Genomic DNA, 23,706 nt, shown 5'->3' on the forward strand with positions numbered 1-23,706 from the left:
CGACAACACCTCGGAGCTCAACTCCCCGGGACACTTCCACAAAACCCCTGACAGGAGGCACCAAGACAATGCTCTCGTCATAAAACCATCGAAACGATTCCAAGATACCCGCGTGATCCTAAACTTTTTTTTAGTGAAATTTGAGAAGAGAAGAGTCAAAACTCTACATCAGGATGCCTTACCAGAACGATGAGGAGACTGGGAAGTAAAAAGAATTCCTAATCTCTCCAATATATAATTCCTAAAGGACTCAAAACATTTTTCTAGACACAACTCGGCCGCTAAAAACGATCAAGCAATGGGGCTCCTAAGGTCAGGGAAGGCTCTGATACCAACTTGTAACACCCTCGATGCGACTATATCTCCCACGTGTCGAGGCACGACTTAGAGGCATAATTGCATTGAAGGCATATGTCGCAAGTGAGGTAATCTTCACACAACCCATGTAATATAATAAGGGAAAGAGATACATAGTTGGCTTACAATCGCCACTTCACCCAATTACATGAATAAAGCATTACATCAATCAGATACAATCAAGGCCCGACTACGGAGCCAAAATAAAAGAAAAACCCCAAATGCGACAAAAGGTCCCCGATCGACCCCAACTGGGCTCCACTACTGATCAACTAGAACAAAACACCACAAAGGACAAGATCTGCATCGAGCTCCTCCTGAGCTTGGTTGCGTCATCTGCACCCTCGCGGGGACTCAGCAATCTCGCACCCTCGCGATCAAGACTATTTAAGCTTATGTGTATGGTAAAAGGTATGAGGTGGAGCTGCAGCAAGCGACTAGCAAGTATGGTGGCTAACTTATTCGCAAAAGAGAGCGAGAAGAGGAGGCAAAGCGCGTGCGAGAAACTAGAGAGCAACCTGCACAAACATTACTCCAACACCGTGTCCATTTCCCGGACTCCGCCGAGAAGAGGCCATCACGGTAACACACTCAGTTGATTCATTTTAATTAATTAAGGTTCAAGTTATCTACAACCGGACATTAACAAAATCCCATCTGCCCATAACCGCGGGCACGGCTTTCGAAAGTTCAAATCCCTGCAGGGTGTCCCAACTTAGCCCATGACAAGTTCTCACGGTCAACGAAGGAATAGACCTCCACCTGAGACATTCCGATCAGACTCGATATCCCGGTACAACAAGACATTTCGACAGGGTAAAACTAAACCAGCAACACCGCCCGAATGTGCCGACAAATCCCGATAGGAGCTGCACATATCTCTTTCTCAGGGCACACTCAGATGATCGCTCCATACAACTAAAACCAAACCTCGAGTTTCCCCGAGGGGGCGCTGCACAAGACTCTAGTTTGGACCAACACTCAGAGGAGCACTGGCCCGGGGGGGGGGGTAAAATAATGATGACCCTCAGGAGCGTGACTCCCAAGGGAAAAGAAAAGGCTAGGTGGCAAATGGTAAAACTAATGTTGGGCATTGCTGGAAGAGCTTTACTTAAGGCGAACTGTCAAGGGGTTCCCATAATAGCCCAACCGCGTAAGGAACGCAAAATCCGGGAACATAACACCGATATGACGGAAACTAGGGCGGCAAGAGTGGAACAAAACACCAGGCATAAGGCCGAGCCTTCCACCCTTAACCAAGTATATAGATGCATTAATATAGCAAGATAATATAATGATATCCCAACAAGTAAATAAATGTTCCAACAAGGAACGGCCTCCAATCTTCACCTGCAACTAGCAACGCTATAAGAGGGGCTGAGCAAAGCGGTAACATAGCCAATCAACGGTTTGCTAGGAAAATGGTGGGTTAGAGGTTTGACATGGCAATTTGGGAGGCTTCCAAGCAAGTGATAGGCATCGTAGCAATGGCATAGCAAAAGAGCGAGCAAACTAGCATAGAAAAGATAGTAGTGATTTCGAGGGTATGGTCATCTTGCCTGCACATTTGTCAGAGTTGACTGGATCCTCAAAAGCAAACTCAACGGGCTCCTCATTAGCGAACTTGTCTCCCAGCTCTACCCAAACAAGACAAACAAGCAACAAGGATATAATCAACCACGTGCAAACTCAAACAACACGATGCAAAGATGATATGCTATGCGGGATGCAAAATGCAAGATATGACAGGAAATGCATGAAGCTGGCTTCAACTTGGAATTCCAAGGGTGCCACTGGAAGGATGAGATGAAATCACTTGAAAACGATATAAAGAACGCCGGAATCGGAGTTACGGTTTGGAAATGGCAAGCGATTCAGAAATGACACCGGTCTGCGATTTACAGCAAGTAGGCATCTAAATGCAATGAGATGAACATGCTACAGCACCCAAACATGACAATAAAATACATGGCAGGGATGCACACAAGATGTTTAACAAAAGTCTAGCACTGAGCTACGGCCAAATCATCCATTAACAGGTTCAAACAAGCATGGCAAAAATGCAAATGACAAACAGATCTCAGACTTAGTGAAATTAACACTTGTCAGGAATTTCAGATCATATAGCCCTCTTCGGAGCAACAAAACAACATGCTACAGGACCTGAACATGAAAAAGAAAGACATGGCATGGAGCTACTCAACAAGCTTAACAAAAGTCCCTTAGTGACCTTGAGTCAAAAGGGATCACAAAATATACTAACAAGCACACGAACATAGCAAAACATAAATAGTTTCAGACTTAGTGAAAAACTGGGACATGCTGAAACATAACTCACGAAGGCATGTTTACGAGCTCGATGCACTCACCACGATGCAAGTCATGGCAAGACAAGCATTCATCCCTTAAGAAGGCACAAAATTGAAACTATACATGGCAAAAACAATGGCATAGCATGCACGGATCAACTATAATAACATCGGCAAAATCGCAAACAAGTTGACGATCTGCCCAGATTCGCAACGAAGCAAAAGTAGAGCTCGTTTGACTCAAGCTAGGGTGCTCCAAAATTGCAAACAAAGACATGGATGGATAGCGCACTACAAGGTTAACAAAACTTCCTTACTGAACATCCTCAAAAGAGGCACGAATCACTAGGAAACAACATGAACATATGGCATCATGAGATAAACAATCCCAGGACTTAGTGAAATCACTAAGTCCCTGAAAACAGAATTAGCAAGTGCACCACTTTGCAAGCTTTCATAAGTCACCACACACATCCCAAAAATACATGGGTTGCACCTCTGGAAAGATGGCAAAATCCTTAACAAAACATATATAGAACTCACGGGCATAGCATGCACACAATAATCATGGCAAAATGACAAAAGTGCTAAGCGGAGTAACAGATCTGACAATTAACTCAAGTAGCCCTCTTCTAACAGCATTTCGGACATCAACATGAGCTCAAATGAAAATGATGCAATGGAATGAAATGATGTACTCTCTGAGATGAACATTTTGATATGCTATATGCATGAATCGGAGCTACGGATGCAAAGTTACGGAGCCGCGAACATGGGCACTTGGATCTAAGAATTTCTGGGACTTAGAAGAAATTTACCCCGCGGAAAAAGTCAATGGCGGACGGGGATATCCAGGACGAGGAGATCCGGGCGGCGCGGGGATGTTTGGTTGGCGGGACTGGTGGATATGGTCCCGGTTGGCGCGGATGACGAGGACGGCGGATCTCGCCGGAGACGGCGGGGACGGCGGTCGGAGTGGAAGAAGATGGCCGGAGAGGGGCGGGGCGGCGCATCCGGGGCCGGCGAGGTACGGGGCGGCGCGGGTCGCGCCGGCGGACAGGGCGGCGGCGGAGCGCGGATTGCGGGGCGAGCGCCTCGGGCGCGGCGGCGGAGGCGGGCGGCGTCAGGCAGCCGGGCGGCGTAGGCGGCGGGGAGCAGCGGGCGCGGGCCTCGCGCAGGCGGCGGCGGAGAAGATCGGGCCCGGCGGGCCTTCCTCAGGCCCGCAGGGCCGCGGCGGCGCGGGGAGAGAGAGGAGGCGGGGCGCGTGACGTGGTGGCGCGGGATAGGTGGAGGGAGGCCGCAGCGCTGAGGTGGCACGCTCCCATTGGCCGGGCGACGTGGCGGCGGGTGGTGGACACGTCCGACGCGGCGTGGACGCGTCCGGCGGCGCGAGAGGAGGAGTTTTAGGGTTTCATCCGCGAAATTTCGGAGGGTTGCACATATTTATAGGTAGAGGGAGTTAGGAGAGTCCAAATGAGGTGCGGTTTTCGGCCACGTGATCGTGATCGAACGCTCTAGATGATGGAGCAGAGTTAGGTGGGTTTTGGGCCAAATTGGAGGGGTGTTGGGCTGCAACACACACGAGGCCTTTTTGGTCCCTCGGTTAACCGTTGGAGTATCAAACGAAGTCCAAATGGTACGAAACTTGACAGGCGGTCTACCGGTAGTAAACCAAGGCCGCATGGCAAGTCTCGGTCCAATCCGGAAAAGTTTAATCCCCACACATGAAAGAAAGGTAGAAATGACCACTGAAGGAGAACGAAGCACCGGATTGCAAAACGGACAACGGGGAAAATGCTCGGATGCATGAGACAAACATATATGCCAATGAAATGCACATGATGACATGATATGCAATGCATGACATGCAAGCAATGACAACACAACAATAGCGAAAAACTCAAAGACACCTGGCACATCGGTCTCGGGGCGTTACAGCCGGGGCGGCCGCCCTCGCCGGGTACGCCAACGGCGGGTTGTTGCCGCCCTCGAGGTGCGTCAGCACACCCTCGAGTGTGCGGCCGGGGACGCCCCACCACAGGTGGCGCCCCTCGCTGTTCTTCTGGCCGCCGACCACCGGCGCGTCGTTGGTGGAAACCAACCGCTGCCGCTGGCGGCGCTCGAAGTATGCCGCCCAAGCCGCGTGGTTGTCGGCGGCGTACTGGGGGAGGGAGAGCTGGGCGTCGGTGAGGGAGGCGCGGACGACCTCGACCTCCTCGGCGAAGTAATTTTGCTTGGCCACGGCGTCGGGCAACGGGGGAACGGGCACTCCTCCATCGCTGAGCCTCCACCCCGTCGGCGCGGCGCGCATGTCCGGCGGCGCCGGGATGTTCGCCTGGAACAGGAGCGAGGACTCCTGTTCGCGCAGCGAACGGCGGCCGAAGCCGTTGGCCGCCGCCTCGTCTCCGGAGAAACGCTCTGTCATGGCGACGGGCTCGGGAGAGGTAGAGAGGGAGAGGGAGGGGCTAGGCGGCGGCGCTCGGGAGACGTAGAGGGAGGGGCTGGGCGGCGGCGAGGGGCGGGGCTGGTGTGGGCACAGGCAAGTGAGGTCGCCGGCTATATAGCCGCGCCGCGCCCGTGTGAACGCGTGCGAGGGAGGGGAGGCGTCGGCGCGCCGTCCCGTGACACGCCGCCCGTGAGGAATCAATGATAAGGCTGACCGGCGGCAGCCTTGCCATTGATTCCCCGCGGGAACCGAGGCCGTTGGGGGAGACGAGGCGCCGTGTCGCTGACGCGGCTGGTCGGCAGCTTTTTCACGCCAAAACAGCTCACCCCGGCGCCCCCGGACGCCCCCCAGCGCACCGGGTTTGGCCAGGGTCCGTCGGCGCTGTTTTCGGCTCAAGCCGGCAAAAATCAGGCTCCTGTGACGCGACTGGGCTGTTTTTTAACGCCGACGCGAGAAAATCGCCTGAGAAGGCCTTCTTAAGGGCGCGGCTGGAGATGCTCTTAAAAGACAGGCTCAAAAGGGGTTGCCTTCTCGTGTCGTGTCGGTCATACCTCTCCGCACGATCTGCCGTGCCTTTGTAATTTATTTTTTTAATCATTTGTACCATGGTTACAACTTTTAAGCAATATATCAGGCGAGAGAACTCTCTCGATGATACCTAGAAAAAAACTATGTAGCTTTTAGAATGATTTTTTTTCTTACAACGACAAAAGCTCAATCAGCCGACTAATATATTTTCTAAAAAGAAATCATCACAAAGGTGCTCACACAACTATAGAGCACTGAACAAGCAGGCGGTGCGATTGCCCCTAGGTGTAGCGCGGAGGAGGCCTCCCACCATGGTCGTGCTCGTGCTCCTCCCTCTCATGTTCCGTGCTCCTCCCTCTCATGTTCCTCCTCATGCTCGCCTTGTCCTCCTGTGGTACAACTGCCGCTTTTGGGGCTCCGGTTGGAGAGGATTACACCTGGCCACCGGCCTGACACCGCGCCGACATGCTTGCTATCATGTTTTGATTATTTTGTGGGAAATTGGGTATGGACTTTACATGTAACTTGGGAAATTATTACAAACACCTGTTTGGACCCCCGAATACAAGTACGGTGACGCTCGATGAATTTGTAATTGATGATCTTTCTCAATTACAGACAGCGGAGAATGATATTCTCTTTGCATCGTTTATTGAAAAAGAGGTTCTTCTGGCAATATCACAAATGAAGCCGAATAAAGCACCGGGACTGGACTGGTTTCCAGCTGAATTCTATAAGAAATGTTGGCATATTATTAAGGATGATCTTATGCCTATGTTTCATGATTTTTTAACGGTCATTTAGAGTTGTTTCATCTTAACTTCGGTACGATAACGCTGTTACCTAAGAAAGATGAGGCAGTTCGGATTGAACAATTCCGGCCTATATGTCTGTTGAATGTGAGCTTCAAAATTTTCACAAAGGTTGGAACCAATAGATTGACACAAATTGCTTATTCAGTGATCCAATCCAACCAGACAACGTTCATGCCGGGGCGACACATAATAGAAGGGGTGGTCGTGCTGCATGAAACGCTTCATGAGATCCACTCGAAGAAATTAGATGGGGTTATCTTCAAAGTGGATTTTGAGAAGGCGTATGATAAAGTAAAGTGGCCTTTTCTTCAGCAGGCAATGCGCATGAAGGGCTTTAGTGAAGCTTGGAGGAACCAGGTGGATACTCAAGTCCAGAAGGGTAGTGTAGGAATCAAGGTGAAGGATGATATCGGTCACTATTTTCAGACACATAAGGGGCTGAGACAAGGGGATTCCATGTCTCCTCTTCTGTTCAATATTGTGGCAAATATGTTGACCGTCATTATTGGCAGGGCCAAGCAGCATGGCCATGTAGAGGGTTTAGTTCCTCATCTAGTCGATGGAGGAGTATCAATTCTACAATATGCGGATGACACTATGTTATTCATGGAACATGACATGACAAAGACACGTAATATGAAACTTATCTTATGCCTCTTCGAAGAATTATCTGGTTTAAAAATTAATTTTCATAAAAACGAGTTGTTCTGCTTTAGGAAGGCCAAAGACGAAGAACACACTTACAGGCAATTGTTCGTATGTGAATTAGGTGCTTTACCATTCAGTTACTTGGGTATTCCGATCCATCATCTTAAGCTATCCAATTGTATGTCGATGTGTATTGAAGGTCGGTTAGTCCTGATTATGTCATATGGAGGTCGGTTGAAAGTGTATTGAAGAACGAATTGAAAAAAACTTAGCTACTGGAAGGGCAAGCTTATGTCATATGGAGGTCGGTTAGTCCTGATTAACTCGGTACTGACTAGTATGTCGATGTTCCTATTTTCGTTCTTCGAAATTCCGAAAGGGGTTCAGAAGCGACTTGATTTCTTTAGATCTCGTTTCTTTTGACAGTCTGGTGAGGCCAAGAGAAAATACCGCCTCGCGAGATGGGATATCCTTTGCCGACCTGAAGACCAAGGGGGGCTCGGTATTGAGAACTTAGAAATTAAGAATAAATGTCTTATGAGTAAATGGTTATACAGGCTAGAGACTGAGCCGAAGGGTATGTGGTCACAGATCCTGCGCAATAAGTATTTACACCCGAAGACACTAGCTCAAGTTACCATGCGACCGACTGACTCGCCATTCTGGAAGGGACTTATGAGAACGAAGAACTTGTTTTTCGTAGGGTCAAATTCTTGGTGGGAAATGAGATGTCCATGATATTTTGGGAGGATACATGGTTAGGAGTGGCGCCCCTGGCCGTCCAATACCCTACCAATATTGTGCAACGTAAGGAGGATTCCGTAGGCACAGTCTTTCAAACTATTCCCTTAAATATCTAGTTCAGACTAGTGTTAGTTGGTGCGAGAGGGACCGCCTGGATGCATTTGGTTCGGAAACTGATAAACATTCAACTCTCCGACCAGCCGGGTGCGTCACAATGGAGGTTAACTAAGACTGGGATTTTTACGGTGAAATCATTCTATATGGATTTGATTAATTCTGGCCCACTCTCAAGATCGTTGCACATTTGGAAGGTTAAGGTTCCTTTGCGTATTAAAATCTTTATGTGATTTGTCCACAAGCTAGTGATACTCACAAAGGACAACTTAAACTAAAGGCGATGGGTAGGAAGTTCGCGGTGTTGTTTCTATGATCATGATGAAACGATACAACACTTATTTCTTGATTGCCCACTTGCCAAGCTACTGTGAAGAACGGTTCATATAGCTTTCAACATTACTCCTCCAGTTGATATTGCGTCATTGTTTGGGACGTGGTTAGCTGGGGTTGAACATATTACTGCGGTCCGTATTCGGATTGGAATATATGCACTATTATGGGCTATATGGAACTGTCGAAATGATATATTTTTTAACAGACAACACACTTTAACTTTCTTGCAGGTCATCTTCAGAGCTACTGCCTGGATCCGTACGTGGTCCTTACTCACACTTATGGACTCCAGGGAGTCTTTGGTTACTGGGTGTAACCAATGGGAGATGGTAGCTCGGGCTATATTCAACCGGTTCGGATGGCGCTCGCATAACAGGATAGGAGTCTAGGGAGCTTATCCTTCTTATTACCGTATCGGTTGCCTTTGTCAGCTTGTAATTTTCCTTTTTCATTTTGTTCTGCTCCGTTTGCGAGCTGTAAGACTATTATGACGATGCTTTCTGGATTTTTAATAAGATGGTTGTATGCATCATCATGATGCAGAGGCCGGGGCATGCCTCCATTTCTAAAAAAAAATGTAACTTGGTTTTATGTAGGGACATGTATGGAACTTGATTATATGAACTTCTGTGGTATATGCTAAAACTTCTTTATGTATGAATGTGCATGTCATGTCAGATATATGATTGAGTTGTCATGTTAAATTTTCTCTGACTTGTCATGCTGAAATTACAATGGAAATGCTGCCCGAATTTTCCATAAATAAGTTTCATGTTGTCACAAAGGAGAAAGAGGTTGGTTTTTCTCTACAGACATTTTCTTGTATGTCATGAGGGCATGACTATCATTTTACTCATAGATTTCACATGCTCTCCGGTTAGTTCATAGTTATGGCAGATATGACATTTGTTGAGTTTGATGGTGGCATATGAGCAAAGGGTGTTTGTTCGATGGCAATTCTGCAAGTTGCAAGTTTGTTGATGGCAAATAAGCAAATTCTCCACGCAATACTGCACCTGCTTCATAATCCAGGAGGATCGTTGTCTCTCAAGCCCTGTAGGCATCCTCGCCACGAAGAGGATAATGATGACAAGAGTGTGATGCAAAGAGCACACGCAACATGAGCCCCTGCCATCGGTTAGTGGATGCCATGTTTGCGAGTGGTTCTACGAGGATGTAAAGTAGGGTCTAATATATTGCCTTTATACATGAATTTTTATACGTATATAATTGTAATTGTGTGATCATCTATATATTGAAACGTGAGGCTGGATGTCAATCACCTACGCAAGACCCTAAACCCTGTGTTTCAACTTGGTATCAGCCAGGTTGGGCCGCCGCCGCAAGTCCCTCGCGCCGCCGCCCGATCCTCTCATCCGCGTCGCCGCTACGTCTTGCTACTTCACGTACGCGCATACGCAGGAATCCATCCAGCTGCTTGCTAGCTAGCTAGCTAGTTTTGCCCGTACGCTGTCGCCGCTTCCGATCGCTGCTGCTGCGCGTGCCATCTTCCGCGCCGCCGCCGCGTCTTGCTCTGCTGCCGCCACGCGCTGCTCCATCCGTGCCGCCGCTGCAATATCATCCTCCGCTATGTCCGTCGGCCAAACTGCCGACGCCCTCATCTATTCCCCCGTCGTCACGATCCCCGCCGTGCTCGCCGTCTCGATGATCTCCGCCCGTCTCGGTCGCCACAACTTCATGCTTTGGGTGGGCATCACCAGCACCGTTCTTGCTGGTGCCAACCTCCACGGGCACCTCGATGGCATCAAGGCGGCACCGGTCAAAACACTCGTTGTCGGCACCGGCGACACTGCCACTACCATCGCCAACCCGGAGTACCACCAATAATGGGTTCAAGATCAACGCGTCAAGGGGCTTCTTCTCACCTCCATGGATGAGGATATTGCATGCTAACTCATTGGCTGCGAGTCAGTGCATGCAGTGTGGACAGCCGTCGCCGCCATGTTCGACGCCCAGAGCTGCGCCAATGTCCGCCACATTCGGCGGCAACTTCAGTCGCTGAGGAAGGACGATATGTCCGCCGCGGAATACATGCACAAGATGAAGGCCCTGTCCGACACTATGGCCGCCGCCGGCTCTTCGATCCGTGATGATGAGCTTATCGATCACATCCTCACCGGCCTTGGCTCCGCCTACAACTCCATCGCCGCCTCCTTGGGCGTGAGTAACACACCCATGCCCTACTCCAGTTTTTACTCATTGGTTCTGTCCTTCGAGGCGCTGCAGGCACAGCAGAGTGCGGTGGAGGGGTGGTCTCCCTCCGCGAACGTCGTGACCCGTTTGGGTTCGTACGGCACGGGCGGACGCGCGCCCTACTCCGGCCCTTATCCCTCCCAGGGGGGGGGGGCGCCCGGCTGATGGACATGGCCAGCCAGGGCAGAGCCGCCAGGGTGGTAATGGCGGCAACACCGGTGATCGTGACCGCAACGCTGGTTATGCCGGCAATGGCCGGCAAGGTGGAGGGGGCAATGCCGGCAACAACGGCGGAGGAGGTGGGCGTCGCAACCGCTGGCGTCCCCGGTGCCAAATTTGCAAGAACTAGGGCCATGAAGCCGACGACTGCCGCAAGCGCTATGATCAGGATCACAACTCCCGCTCCGCCAACTCGGCCTCCACCAACACCGTCGACTTTCCTTGGGTGCTGGATGCCGGGGCTATGGATCACGTGACTAATGATCTTGAGTGCCTCCAGGTTCACGGGCGCTATGACGGCAAGGATCAGGTTCGGGTGGCCAATGGTGCAGGTTTGTCTATTTCACACATTGGTCATTCGCGTTTACCCGGTTCATCTCTTAAACTGCATAATATCCTTCATGTTTCACACATCAGTCAGCATCTTCTCTCTGTTTATCGTCTTCTTTGTGATAATGACGTGTTTGTTGAATTTCACCGTCGTTTTTTCCTTGTTAAGGACAAAGCAACCATCCTTCACGATAGAAGTTACCGGGGGGGGGGGGTCTATCCGGTCCCCTTCGCTCGTGCGTCATCTTCATCGTCTCGCCATACCTCCTCTAGTGTTCGAGTTTCATCGTCACAATGGCATCAATGTCTTGGTCATCCTACAAATAATGTGGTCACTTCCATTGTTCGGAGTCATGAACTTCCATGTTTTAGTTCAAATAATTTATCATTAGTTTGTGATGCCTGTCAGCGTGCTAAGAGTCATCAACTACCTTATTCTACTTCGTTTCATATCATTACTGTACCTCTTGAATTAATACATTCAGATGTTTGGGGTCCCGCTCTTGCCTCGTCGGGAGGGTACAAGTATTATGTTAGTTCTATTGATGACTATACGCGCTTCACCTGGATTTATTTGCTTAAACACAAGTCTGATGTTGAGCAAGTTTTCTACAACTTTCAGGCTCATGTCGAACGCCTTCTGAATTATAAAATCAAGGTCGTTCAGTCCGACTGGGGTGGTTAATACCACAAACCCCATCGCTACTTTCAACGCACATGCATCTCTCACCGATTGTCATGTCCATATACCTCTCAGCAGAACGGTATTGCCGAGCGCAAACACCGACATTTGGTTGAGACCGGCCTTGCCTTGCTTGCGCACTCCTCTCTTTCACTTTGTTTTTGGGATGAGACTTTTCTTATGGCATGTTACCTCATCAACCGTATGCCCACTCCGGTTCTCAACAAGGACACCCCTCTGTTTCGTCTGTTTCATGTTCAACCCAACTAGTCCTCCCTTTGGATTTTTGGGTGTGCTTGTTGGCCTAGTCTCCGCAAGTACAATGCTCACAAGCTTGAGTTCCGTTCCAAGATGTGTGTCTTCCTTGGCTATAGTCCTTTGCATAAGGGCTATAAGTGTCCTGACCGTACCTTCGGTTGGATATACATCTCTCGTGATGTTGTTTTCGACGAGACTGTGTTTCCTTACTCCCTACCCAGCGTCTCAGTTGATCCTGCTTCTCTTGAACATGCCCTCACTTTTCCCTCTGATGAACCGGTTCCGGATATCCATGTGCGTAAATATGACGTGTCCTATTTGTCACCTAACTTGTCCTCTGCAGGTGCTATTGCTTTGAGTTCCCCTCAGGTACATGTTGTTGCTCCGCCGCCTCCTGATGAGCCCGACGTGCATGCTCAAGACGTGCATGTCCCGCCGCCCGAGGCAGGCGCGGCTGCCTCGCCAGATGGCGCGACCGTGGATGCGGCTGGGTTGCAACCCTCGCCCGGTGCGTCGCTCGGGCCACCACCTTTGCCTGGGCCGGTCCAGCCCACCGTCGTCTCTCGGCCCGTGTCGCCTCATGGTGAGGTCTCCTCAGCCGCGACACCCTCGGTCGAGCCCTCGTCGCCACCGTCTTCTCCTACTGGCGATGCATCTCTGGTGCATGCTATGGTTACACGCCATCGTGATCATATGCGCAAGGAGAAGTCTTACACTGATGGCACGGTTCGGTATGAATCTCGCCGCCGTGCCTTCTTCACCGCACCAGTTTCCCATCGTGATGCTCTGGGTGAACCTGCCTAGCATGCCGCCATGTCCGAGGAGTTTGCTGCTCTCTGTCACACTAACACCTGGGTCTTGGTGCCTCGGCCACCTGGTGTTAATATTGTGAGCTGCAAGTGGATTTTCAAAACCAAGCATCATTCGGATGGGTCTGTTGATAAGCACAAAGCTCGTCTTGTTGCTCGCGGTTTCACTCAACAGCATGGGATTGACTATGGAGATACATTTAGCCCGGTGGTGAAGCCTGCCACAGTTCACTTGGTTCTGTCTCTTGCTGTGTTCCGTGGTTGGAGCCTCCGACAGATTGATGTGAGCAACGCCTTTTTACATGGGTTCTTGGCCAAAGATGTGTATATGCAGCAGCCACCCGGGTTCGAGGATGCCACGTATCCCTCTCATGTCTGCAAACTTCAGCGATCTATTTATGGTCTCAAGCAGTTGCCCCGTGCCTGGTATGCTCGTTTGAGTCAGCGCCCTTCGCAACTCGGTTTCGTTGCCTCCCAATCAGATGCATCTTTGTTCATCTTCTCTTAGGGTGCTATACAGATATACATGCTGGTGTACGTTGATGATATTGTGATTGCTGGCTCTACCCCCGCCGTGGTGGATCGTCTTGTGCAGTCGTTGTCTGCTAGCTTTCCCATCAAAGATTTGGGTCACCTCGAGTACTTTCTTGGTTTGGAAGCGTCCTTTCATTCAGGGGGCATGACCTTGACGCAGAAAAAGTATGCTTTGGACCTTCTTCACCGCGTCAACATGGAGAACTGCAAGGCCACTTCCACTCCGCTTGCTACATCCGAGAGTCTCTCACGTCATAGTGGTGCACTACTGGGTAGAGATGACTCCTTTCGGTATCGCAGTGTGGTTGGAGCACTTCAGTATTTGACCCTCACTCGTCCTGATATCTCCTTCGCAGTGAACAAAGTGTGTTAGTTCCTGTCTCAGCCAACGGAGGATCATTAGGAAGCAGTCAACCGTATTCTGAGATATGTCAAAGGTATGCTAGACATGGGACTACAGATTCGTAAGTCTAGATTTACTAGAGTGAGTATATTCACTGATGCAGACTGGGCAGTCTGTGTTGATGATAGGCGCTCTACTGATGGTTTTGCTATATTTGTGGGACCCAATCTTGTATCTTGGAGCTCGAAGAAGCAACCCACGGTCTCGAGGTCAAGCACCGAGGCAGAGTATAAGGCATTGGCCAATGGCGCGGCTGAAGCCATTTGGATAGACTCAGTTCTCACAGAACTTGGAGTCCCATGGCAGCGCACTCCTATATTGTGGTGTGATAACTTAGGGGCAACTGTAACACTCCGGACACACCCGCCGGTAGTCGTTACTCCTGGCGGGATTTAGACTGGCCCCGCAGATCAATACTAGTCTTTTCTGCGCACTTTGTCCTCACTCGTGCGCACGTTGCCCGAGGTTCGCTAGAGAATATGGGGTCGCTGGAGTAGAGGTCGCCGGGGCCGGAGCTCGGAGGTCGAGGAGGAGGTGCGCCGGCGACAGGGGAGTCCGGACGGCGGGGCGGCGCCCCCTGCGACGGCTCCTCTGCGGTGGCGGCGAGAGGCGCCGCGGCGTCGGGCGGTCCCGGCGAGGCGGCGGGGGGAGTGGGGCGGCGCTGCGAGCCAGGCGGCGGGAAGGCGGCGTCTGGGCCCGGGGCCCCGCTACGGGCCTCTGCGGGCCGGCGGCGGAGAGAGCGGTGATGTGGGCGTGCTGACACTTGGCGGCGCGTGATTGGTGGCGGCGGGGTTGTCCGACGCGGACCGGACACGTCCGGCCCGCGGAGAGGGAAAATGGTTAGGGTTTCGCCCGTGATTTCGGGAAGGAGAGCTATATATATAGGTAGAGTGAGCTAGGAGGCTCCAAATTGAGCATGGTTTGCGGCCACGCGATCGTGATCGAATGCTCTAGATGATGGAGGAGGTTTAGGTGGGTTTTGGGTTAGTTTGGAGGGGTGTTGGGCTGCAACACACACACGAGGCCTTTTCGGTCCCTCGGTTAACCGTTGGAGTATCAAAGGAAGTCCAAATGGTACGAAACTTGACATGCGGTCTACCGGTAGTAAACCAAGGCCGCATGGCAAGTCTCGGTCCAATCCGAAAACGTTTAACACCCGCACACGAAAAGAGGTAGAAAGGGGCACCGGGTGACATAGGAGCGCCGGAATGCAAAACGGACAACGAGGAAAATGCTCGAATGCATGAGACGAACACGTATGCAAATGCAATGCACATGATGACATGATATGAGATGCAAGACAAAGACAAAACACACGGAGACAAAAACCCAGGAACGAGGAAAAATATCATAACTTAGTGCCGAAAACGGCAAGAGTTGGAGTACAAATAAGGTAAATTACATCCGGTGTGTTACAACAACTTACCTGATGGCGAATCCAGTGTTTCATGCTCGGACTAAACACATTGAATTGATTTCCATTTTGTGAGAGAACGAGTAACTGCTTGTGAACTGGAAGTCAGGTTTATTTCTACAGATGATCAGTTAGCGGATGTATTTACTAAACCCGCTACTAGACAGATGGTAGACCGTTTTAGAACCAATCTGAATCTTGTATGTAGTTCAGATTGAGGGGACATATAAAGTAGGGTCTAGTATATTGTCCTTGTACACGTATTTGTATACATATGTAATTGTAATTGTGATCATCTATATATTGAGACGTGAAGCTGGATGTCAACCATCCACGCAAAACCCTAAACCATGTGTTTCAACTAAGGAGACTTACGGCTACACGATATGAGATTCTTAGCTATCCGATCGTTTTCCAAAAATAAATATAAATAAAAAGTTTGTCAAAATAAAAATAAAAAGAAGAGCCATGTAATCATGGCCACCACGGTTTCAATGATTGGTCCCAAAAGCCCGGTCGGCGTCGAGCATAGATTTATTTGCGTATTTTACTAACTATATAATCCATCTTTTATGACATAACATGGTCTTGAAGATGATATTTTGACCATCAATTCATGGGCAACACAAGTTGCCTTTTCGCATAAATATAGTTATGCAATATGAAAGTATATTATTTAGATATTTTTCTTGTGATAGTAATAAGTGGCCAAACATACAAATGTTAACCTCATAAAATCCAAAACTAATCAATGTTATCATGAATAGGAGGTGGCACTAGTTAAAATCTTTTCGAAAAGCCAACCCTTTTTCTTTTTTTGACATGTTAAAAGGCAACCTTGAAATCATGGCAAACGCGCTCACACAGAATAGGAAAAGAAAAAAGAGAACCACCAGGTTGCTTGCAGCAGCGCCCCAAGCCTCCAACCACCAGAGAGCACTGAGCAAGCCAGGCGGTGCGATGGAACCCCCGGGCGCAGCGCGGAGGAGGCCTCCCATGGCGGCGCCCGTGCTCCTCCTCCTCATGCTCGCCCTGTCCTCCTGCGGCGCAGCCGCCGCCTCCCGGGCTCCGGTCGGGGAGGATTACGTCCGGCCGCCGGCCCGGCCCCGCGGGGGCCAGCGGAAGGCCCTCCTCGGCCTCTTCCCCTGGAGCAAGAAGAAGGCCTCCGCTTCCGCCTCCGACCCCCAGCAGGTGACGTGACCTCTCTTCGCCTGCCCGATTTCGTGCTCGTCGCTCTTGAATCGGTCCATCCCAAGGGGATTGGCGACGCTTTGGGAAGAAAAGAAATGGACTTTTTCTTTCTTTCTTTCTTGATTAGACTGCGAGCTAGCGGCTAGATCGTTCCGAGGTTATTTCTTCCTGTGATTGTAAGCTGAATGGACGATTCGGTGTTGTGGCTGGCCGTTTCTTGATTAAATTACAGGATCGAGCTGATCTATTGTATGGTGAATTTATTTAGCTCTGTTTCGTCGCCCAGAAAATAGTAGGACTACAATTCACCATAGATCAGCTCTGAACTAGTAGTACTAAACAGTGGGTGTCTTATTAGACCCCTAGTTGTCCTCAGATGTCTAGTTTGACAATTTGCTGGACATATCTTAATTTCAATCTTGGATGATAGTGTATTTTGATACTGAGGTTCAATGTTTTTGTGTGCTATTGAGTATTTGAGACTACTGTGCGTGTGTGCTATTCTAATTATATATGCCATGTAGCCTGGATTGAACTGATCAATTTGTCATACACAAGTACAGATGATGGAACTATGCATACTGCAGGTTATGTTGAATTGGCAGCATCTTGATTTTGTATTTGATCGTGTCACATAGTAGTATTTTATCTATGTTTGTCCTTACACACAGACACAGGCTCATTTACCTTCCAGTTAATTTAATCTATCCCTGTCCCGGACAGATTTATTTCTTTGCGTTGGGGCCGATACCCGGAACGCGTCTAGTTCCACAATGTTCAGTTTCCTGAATTCACTTGATCCCAGAAGTTTACAGTTTTATGTACCAGATCCTGTGTGTTATCCTCCAGCACTTCCAAAGTCCTCATTCATAGCTTTGGTGTTAGACAATTTTTTGCTACTACAAGTTCATCAACCGCTGAACTCTATGCTATAATATGTTTTACAGGTGCACATTTCGCTATCTGGAGAGAAGCACATGAGAATTACATGGGTTACAGATGACAACTCTGTCCCCTCAGTTGTGGACTATGGAACTAAGTCCAACACATACACATCCTCATCTAATGGAGAAAGCACGTCCTACAGCTACTTGATGTACAGCTCGGGAAAGATCCACCATGTTGTTATTGGACCTCTTGAAGACAACACTATATACTACTACCGATGCGGAGGACGAGGTTCAGAGTTCCAACTTAAGACACCCCCTTCCCAGTTCCCGCTGTCATTGGCTGTTGTAGGCGATCTCGGGCAGACCAGTTGGACAACATCAACATTAAACCACATTAAGCAATGTGAATATGACATGCTCTTACTTCCCGGTGATCTCTCATATGCTGATTATATGCAACATTTGTGGGATTCCTTTGGTGAGTTGGTGGAGCCACTTGCTAGCACCCGGCCCTGGATGGTGACACAAGGCAACCATGAAAAGGAGAGGATACCATTTTTGAAGTCTGGATTTCAATCATATAATGCACGATGGAAGATGCCTTATGAAGAGAGTGGCTCCACATCAAATTTGTACTACTCATTTGAGGTTGCAGGGGTGCATGTTATAATGCTAGGCTCTTATACAGATTATGATGAGAGTTCAGATCAGTATGCTTGGCTTAAGGTTCGTAACTTCCTTACTCCATGTCATATTGCATTGCGGCTGCTGCTAGTTTCTGAATATCATTTAAGACGTTCTCCTAAAGAATTAAAGTATTTCTTTAGTACTTAGTACTCTGCTAGAAAGGTAGAGTGACCGCTCATAGTTACACCTACACTCGGAACTTATGTTAACCTTTTTGTCGGTGTATTCTTCCATTTTACGTTAAACACGATGTGCTTAGCTTAAAAGTTAAATCACCCTTGTCATTTTTACTGACAGAAGACCACCTTTTCTGCTTTACAGGCTGATCTTGCCAACATAGATAGAAAGAGGACCCCGTGGCTCGTTGTTCTGTTGCATGTGCCATGGTATAACAGCAACTGGGCTCATCAGGGTGAAGGTGACAGTATGATGAACGCGATGGAGCCTTTGCTACATGCCGCTCATGTGGATATTATAATCGCAGGTCACGTGCACGCCTATGAACGCACGGTATGACTCCTTGCAGATCACCAGTATCGCAGCACTGTTCAAATTTGTGCCTCTGGCCATGTAATTTATTTATGTAAAGGTTTCAGATGATCATTTCGCTGTTTGTGCAGGAGCGAGTCTACAAAGGTGGGGTTGATCCATGTGGCGCTGTTCATATAACGATCGGCGATGGTGGAAACCGGGAAGGCTTGGCCCGCAGGTACCTTTGCCCTCCTTGTTGTTAATGCATCTGAATCCAAATCGCCTTAGTGCCACTAGATTGATATGTCTATCTTGGTATCTATCTTCAGGTACCATAATCCGAAACCACTCTGGTCGGTCTTCCGGGAAGCGAGCTTTGGGCACGGTGAGCTGAAGATTGTCAACTCCACGCATGCGCACTGGACTTGGCACAGGAACGACGACGAAGAGCCTGTGAGAACAGATGATGTGTGGATAACCTCGCTGGCTGGTTCGCAGTGCGTCCAGGACAGCAGCAGCCGCGAGTTCAGGAAGATACTCATGTCCCCTTGAGACGATCATTCGGGTCCATATATAACTTAGTCTGAAAAGGGCTTGCCATGTAGTAGTACTGTATGTGTATATATGTGTGTGTAAGACTACTTGCTAAACCATAACCTGATAAGCTTTTTGCTGTATATGGGTTAACCAATGAGAACATGTACCCTGTGTCATAGTTGGCATGTTTAACCGCTCAGTATGATACGAAATGGCGTCAAACCACACGCAGATGTCATAGTCGCTCTTCCGCTCCCGCGAGCGGCCGGGCGAAAAACACAGCCCGCTGCCGCAGCCCTCCTCCACCCTCGCCCCCCTCCCTCGCCGCCGCCAGGGGACGGCGCCGGGCAAAGCCCGCGCGTACGTCGGCGGCGGCGGGGCCCTTCCCCTCCCCGCGAGGCGCCAGGACGGCGCGGGACGGCCAGCTTCGCGGCGGGGCGCGGCCCGACGGCGGATCTCCTCGGGTCGGAGGCGTTCTATGGTTGGCTGCTGGAGGAGGCTTCGTCGGGTGGTGGGCGGTTGTTTCCGCGGCTTGCGGCGACGAGCGGCGCATCCTTGTGAGCGGATTTGGTGCGGCGCCAGGGAGATGGCGAGGTGGAGGAGGAGGGCGCCGAGAGGGGTCGCGGTGAAGGAGGAGGAGGGCGTCGGGAGGAGGGCCGGTGCGGATCTGGCCGGCGGTGGCAGTGGCGCAGATCTGGCGCGCTGCCTCCACGAGGGCCCGAGTTCCGCCCCGTGCTGCTCCTGGCCTGGCGCGGAGGTGGGCGCCGCGGAGGGCGACGAGTGGAAGGCGTCGAGGGCACTGACGGGCCGCGCTGGATTTGGGAGGGCTGCACTTGCTGGAGCAGGGAGGCTCCAGCCGTGGTAGATGCAGGATGCAGGGCCCGATCTGGCCTCTGCATGCTCGCCGTGGGGAGGTGGACCATGCCTTCACGACTTCAACAACAAGGTGCTGCGGCGGCGACGGTGTGAGTCGGACATGGACGAGCTCCCAAGGGCTTGAGCGGAGGTGTGCGACGATACGGACGAAGGTCCTGCACAACAAGAGCCGGTGCTGATGGTGCCTGAGGGTGTCATTTTCCTCCTTGGAGGCGCCACCGAGGTGTGTCGGCATCTTCCTCGGGCTTGGTTGGTAGTGTCTCCGGGCGAAAGCCTAGGTCCGGAGCCGGATCGGCGTGATGGCGGCGTCTCCGACGTCGTTCCTCTGTTGGAAGCATCACGTTTTTGAGACACTGCTTGGAGGTTCTATGTGGCACTCCTCCGGTGCTCGCCGCTGTTTTTGGTGAAGCTTCAGGCGCAATGTATGCCATCGCTGATAAGTCCAAGACGAAGTTTTTTCTGGGATCGACTGAGTTCCGCCATCTGCCTGTATTCTACTTCAAGGGTAGATGGTGCGTTGACAAAGAAAGTCTCAGTTGGAGCTGCTACTGTCTTCGGAGGATATTGGCATTGGTCAAGAGACGCGGCAGTGATGCTTAGCCTAGGACAGGCCCCTTTTTCTTTGTAGTCGTGTTGTCTATGGTGGGTAGCTCGGCAGCTATTAGGGCTGTCGTTTTCTTTTTCTTTGATCTTCGGATCTTTATCATATTGTTCTTCCGTTGCTTCCTGCTAAATCGAATCAAGCCAGCATTTTGCTGTATCTTTAAAAAAAAAAGTATGATACGAAATGTTGATTCAGAAAACAACATCTGGACTGAAACTGCATCCAGAAGAAGTCCAGAGAAATTACTACTATGACTCGAGCTTTGGTTTCCAGTTCTCATCCTTGCAGCGCCGCTGGTCGGCGATCATGGACTCGAAGACGGCGAGGACACGATCCAACTCCGTCTCGTCCTCCCCGAGCTGCTTCATGGCGACGACGATGCTCTCGATGGTCGACAGGCACCCGGCCGTCGGCTCATGCCTCACCTCGCCGTATAGGCTGACCCTATCTGCTTCCACCTTCACGTGCGGCACGAGCTGCAGCCATGGGTTCTCATGGTACATCCGGTGCGCCTTCGCCCAGGTGCCGTCCAGCACGATCAGATGCCTCACTAGTACCTGGCAGTCTGAAGCTGCGTCGATGGTGGTCGCGCGCTGGCATGGGAACAGCAGGGCCGAGTGCGGCGGTATGGCGATGGAGTACTCATGTTGGAGCTCCGGCGACGGCGAGGCTTCTTCGCCTGTGCTGCGTGTGGGCTTGTTCTCCTGTGTCTTCGTCACGGTGAAGCCGTTCGAGACGGCGAGTGACAGCAATCTGATCTTGGGGTTCGCGCCGACGCCGCGCTCGATGTCGATTATGAGCTGCTTCTCCGTGTAAGCGATGGAGCACTTGTCCATGGCTTCCACCGTCCAAGCTTCTCCAGTGGCGGCACCGGCTTCAACAACATTTTCAGTTTCTCCGCCCTCAAGTCCAAGATTCGTCCTGAGGAGGAAGCTGGCGCGGTGGGCGACGTCGGCGACCTGGCGAGGTTGCGGAGGCCGAGGCGGGCGACGCGGACGGAGCTGAGCGGGTGCCGGGCCTCCGTGGGGTGCTGCAGCACGGTGACGCCCACGGTGGTGTCCAGCGGGGGCCCGCGGAGGCGGCCGCAGAGGCAGACGCGGAGGGGCTTCGTGCAGACGGCGCACACGGGGCGGCGGCGCCGGGGTTGGCCCGGCTCCAGGAGCTGCGGGCCGCTCGCCGCCGTGGCCATGGGTGGCGAGGTGGCCGGTGTTGCTGCTGCTCGGCAAGGGGTGCTGGCCGAGTAGGGGGGCTTTGGATGCGGTAGAAAAATGGAGGATTTGAACTGAGGCCCCGTTCGGATTGGCGAAATTCCAAGAGAATTAGCACAGAAGATCGGCATTTTTACCAAAAAGAGATCTCAGCAGCATGCGGGAAGCTCGCTTTGCTTTTCTTTGCTGCTTCAAACGAGTGGATGGGGCGACAAGGAGATTTGTTCCTCACCTTCAAAAATGTGGGGTCCATTTGTCTGTGGGTGACATGAGATGAAATCACGAAACTAAGGAAACGGTGCTCCAATAGGAATTTAGGATGAGCAAATGAGAGTGTTAGGGCATCTCCAGCCGTTGGCCCTTCAGGGGGCGCCTAAAATCGCCGCCTGGGGGTGAGCCGGCGTAAAAATTGGGTCTGGAGCGAGTTGGTCCCCAGCCGTCGGCCACAGGGCTGCCCCAGGCACGTTTTAAAATAAAAGAAGTTCGGCTTAAACACGATAAAATTCGGCCAAACACAATAAATTTCGGCCAAACACGATAAATTTCGGCACATTTCGGCGAAGTTCACGGATTTTCATTACATAGCACATATACATAAACTAATCTAAAGGAAAAACTGGTTGAAGTCGCCGCCATCGTCGTCGTCGGCCTTCTCCTCCTTGACGCAGGCGCCCCTGCTGGACCCTTGCCCGGCGTCGCCATGGCGGACTGGTGGCGGCGCATCGTCGTCGTCGTCGTCGCTGTCGCAGATGACGATGACTCCGCCTTCGTCGCGGCCGCGTCGACGCTCCGCGAAGCGAAGCAGGGCGGTGCGCTGGCGCTCCTTCGCCTTCTCCAGGCGCTCCTTCTCCATCGCTATGGAGTCCCTGCGCGCCCATTCCAGGGCCGCGTCATCGTCGTCGAGCTCCGTCGTCACCGGCGCGGCCGGCTCCTTCTTCACCGGCGCGAGCCCCGGCTCCGTCTTTGGCTTGACGAAGCGCGGAGGAGGAGCCGATGAGTAGGCACGCCGGCCGCCCTCGTTAATGACGATGCCGGCGCTGCGAGTGCGCTGGCCGAGCGGCGTCTCCACCGCGGGCTCGGCCTTGACGCCGAGCAAGGCCGGAGTGCCGGAGGAGTGCGATGAAGATCGGGAGGAGGAAGAAGAGGAGGAGGACCCGAACCTCCTTGGTGCCCATGGCCCGACGCGTCGATGCTGCGCCGGGGCGGCCGCCCTCGCCGGGTATGCCAACGGCGGGTCGTTGCCGCCCTCGAGGTACGTCAACACGCCCTCGAGTGTGCGGCCGGGGACGCCCCACCACAGGTGGCGCCCCTCGCTGTTCTGCCGGCCGCCAACCACCGACGCGCCGTTGATGGACGCCAAGCGCTGCTGCTGGCGGCGCTTGAAGAGCATAATTGGTTTGCTACCAATTTTTGGCTTGCCAAATGTTGGCACTGCCAACTATTGGCAATACCGAGACTTGCCAACTATTGGCAAATTTATGTGAGAGAGGCAAAACAACTCGTAGCCAACCAAGTAGTTGCCAATATTTGGCACAATGCCAAACATTGGCATTGCCAATTTTTGGCAGCAAACCAATTATGCTCGAAATACGCCGCCCAAGCCGCGTGGTTGTCGGCGGCGTACTGGGGGAGGGAGAATTGGGCGTCGGTGAGGGAGGCGCGCACGACCTCGACTTCCTCGGCGAAGTACTTCGGCTTCGCCACGGCGTCGGGCAACGGGGGAATGGGCACTCCCCCGGCGCTGAGCCTCCACCCCGTCGGCCCGGCGCGCATGTCCGGCGGCGCCGGGATGTTCGCCTGGAACAGGTGCCAGGACTCCTGTTCGCGGAGCGAACGGCGGCCGAAGCCGTTGGCCGCCGCCTCGTCTCCGGGGAAGCGTTCCGCCATGGCGACGGGCTCGGGAAAGGTAGAGAGATAAAGGGAGGGGCTGGGCGGCGGCGCTCGGGAGAGGTAGGGAGAGGGAGGAGCTGGGCGGCGGCGAGGGGCGGGGCTGGTGTGGGCACAGGCGAGTGCAGGCCACCGGCTATATAGCCGCGCCGCACCCGTGTGTACGCGTGCGAGGGAGGGGAGGCGTCGGTGCGC

At 51.8% G+C, this 23,706-nt stretch overlaps 1 protein-coding gene and 1 pseudogene across 1 annotated transcript; one reads left to right on the forward strand and one right to left on the reverse strand.

Annotated features, from left to right (window-relative positions):
- Positions 1–16,021: 16,021 nt before the first annotated feature.
- On the forward strand, positions 16,022–19,098 carry LOC123132222 (purple acid phosphatase 18). The gene is made up of 5 exons (XM_044551995.1): positions 16,022–16,351; positions 17,299–17,967; positions 18,250–18,438; positions 18,549–18,637; positions 18,729–19,098. The coding sequence occupies exons 1-5, from the start codon at positions 16,121–16,123 to the stop codon at positions 18,949–18,951; spliced, it is 1,401 nt and encodes a 466-aa protein (XP_044407930.1). The 5' UTR covers positions 16,022–16,120; the 3' UTR covers positions 18,952–19,098.
- Positions 19,099–20,601: 1,503 nt separating this feature from the next.
- LOC123129479 (uncharacterized) lies at positions 20,602–21,605 on the reverse strand (annotated as a pseudogene).
- Positions 21,606–23,706: the final 2,101 nt, after the last annotated feature.

The sequence above is a fragment of the Triticum aestivum genome, chromosome 6A (assembly GCF_018294505.1).
Source record: "Triticum aestivum cultivar Chinese Spring chromosome 6A, IWGSC CS RefSeq v2.1, whole genome shotgun sequence".
Taxonomy (NCBI): domain Eukaryota; kingdom Viridiplantae; phylum Streptophyta; class Magnoliopsida; order Poales; family Poaceae; genus Triticum; species Triticum aestivum.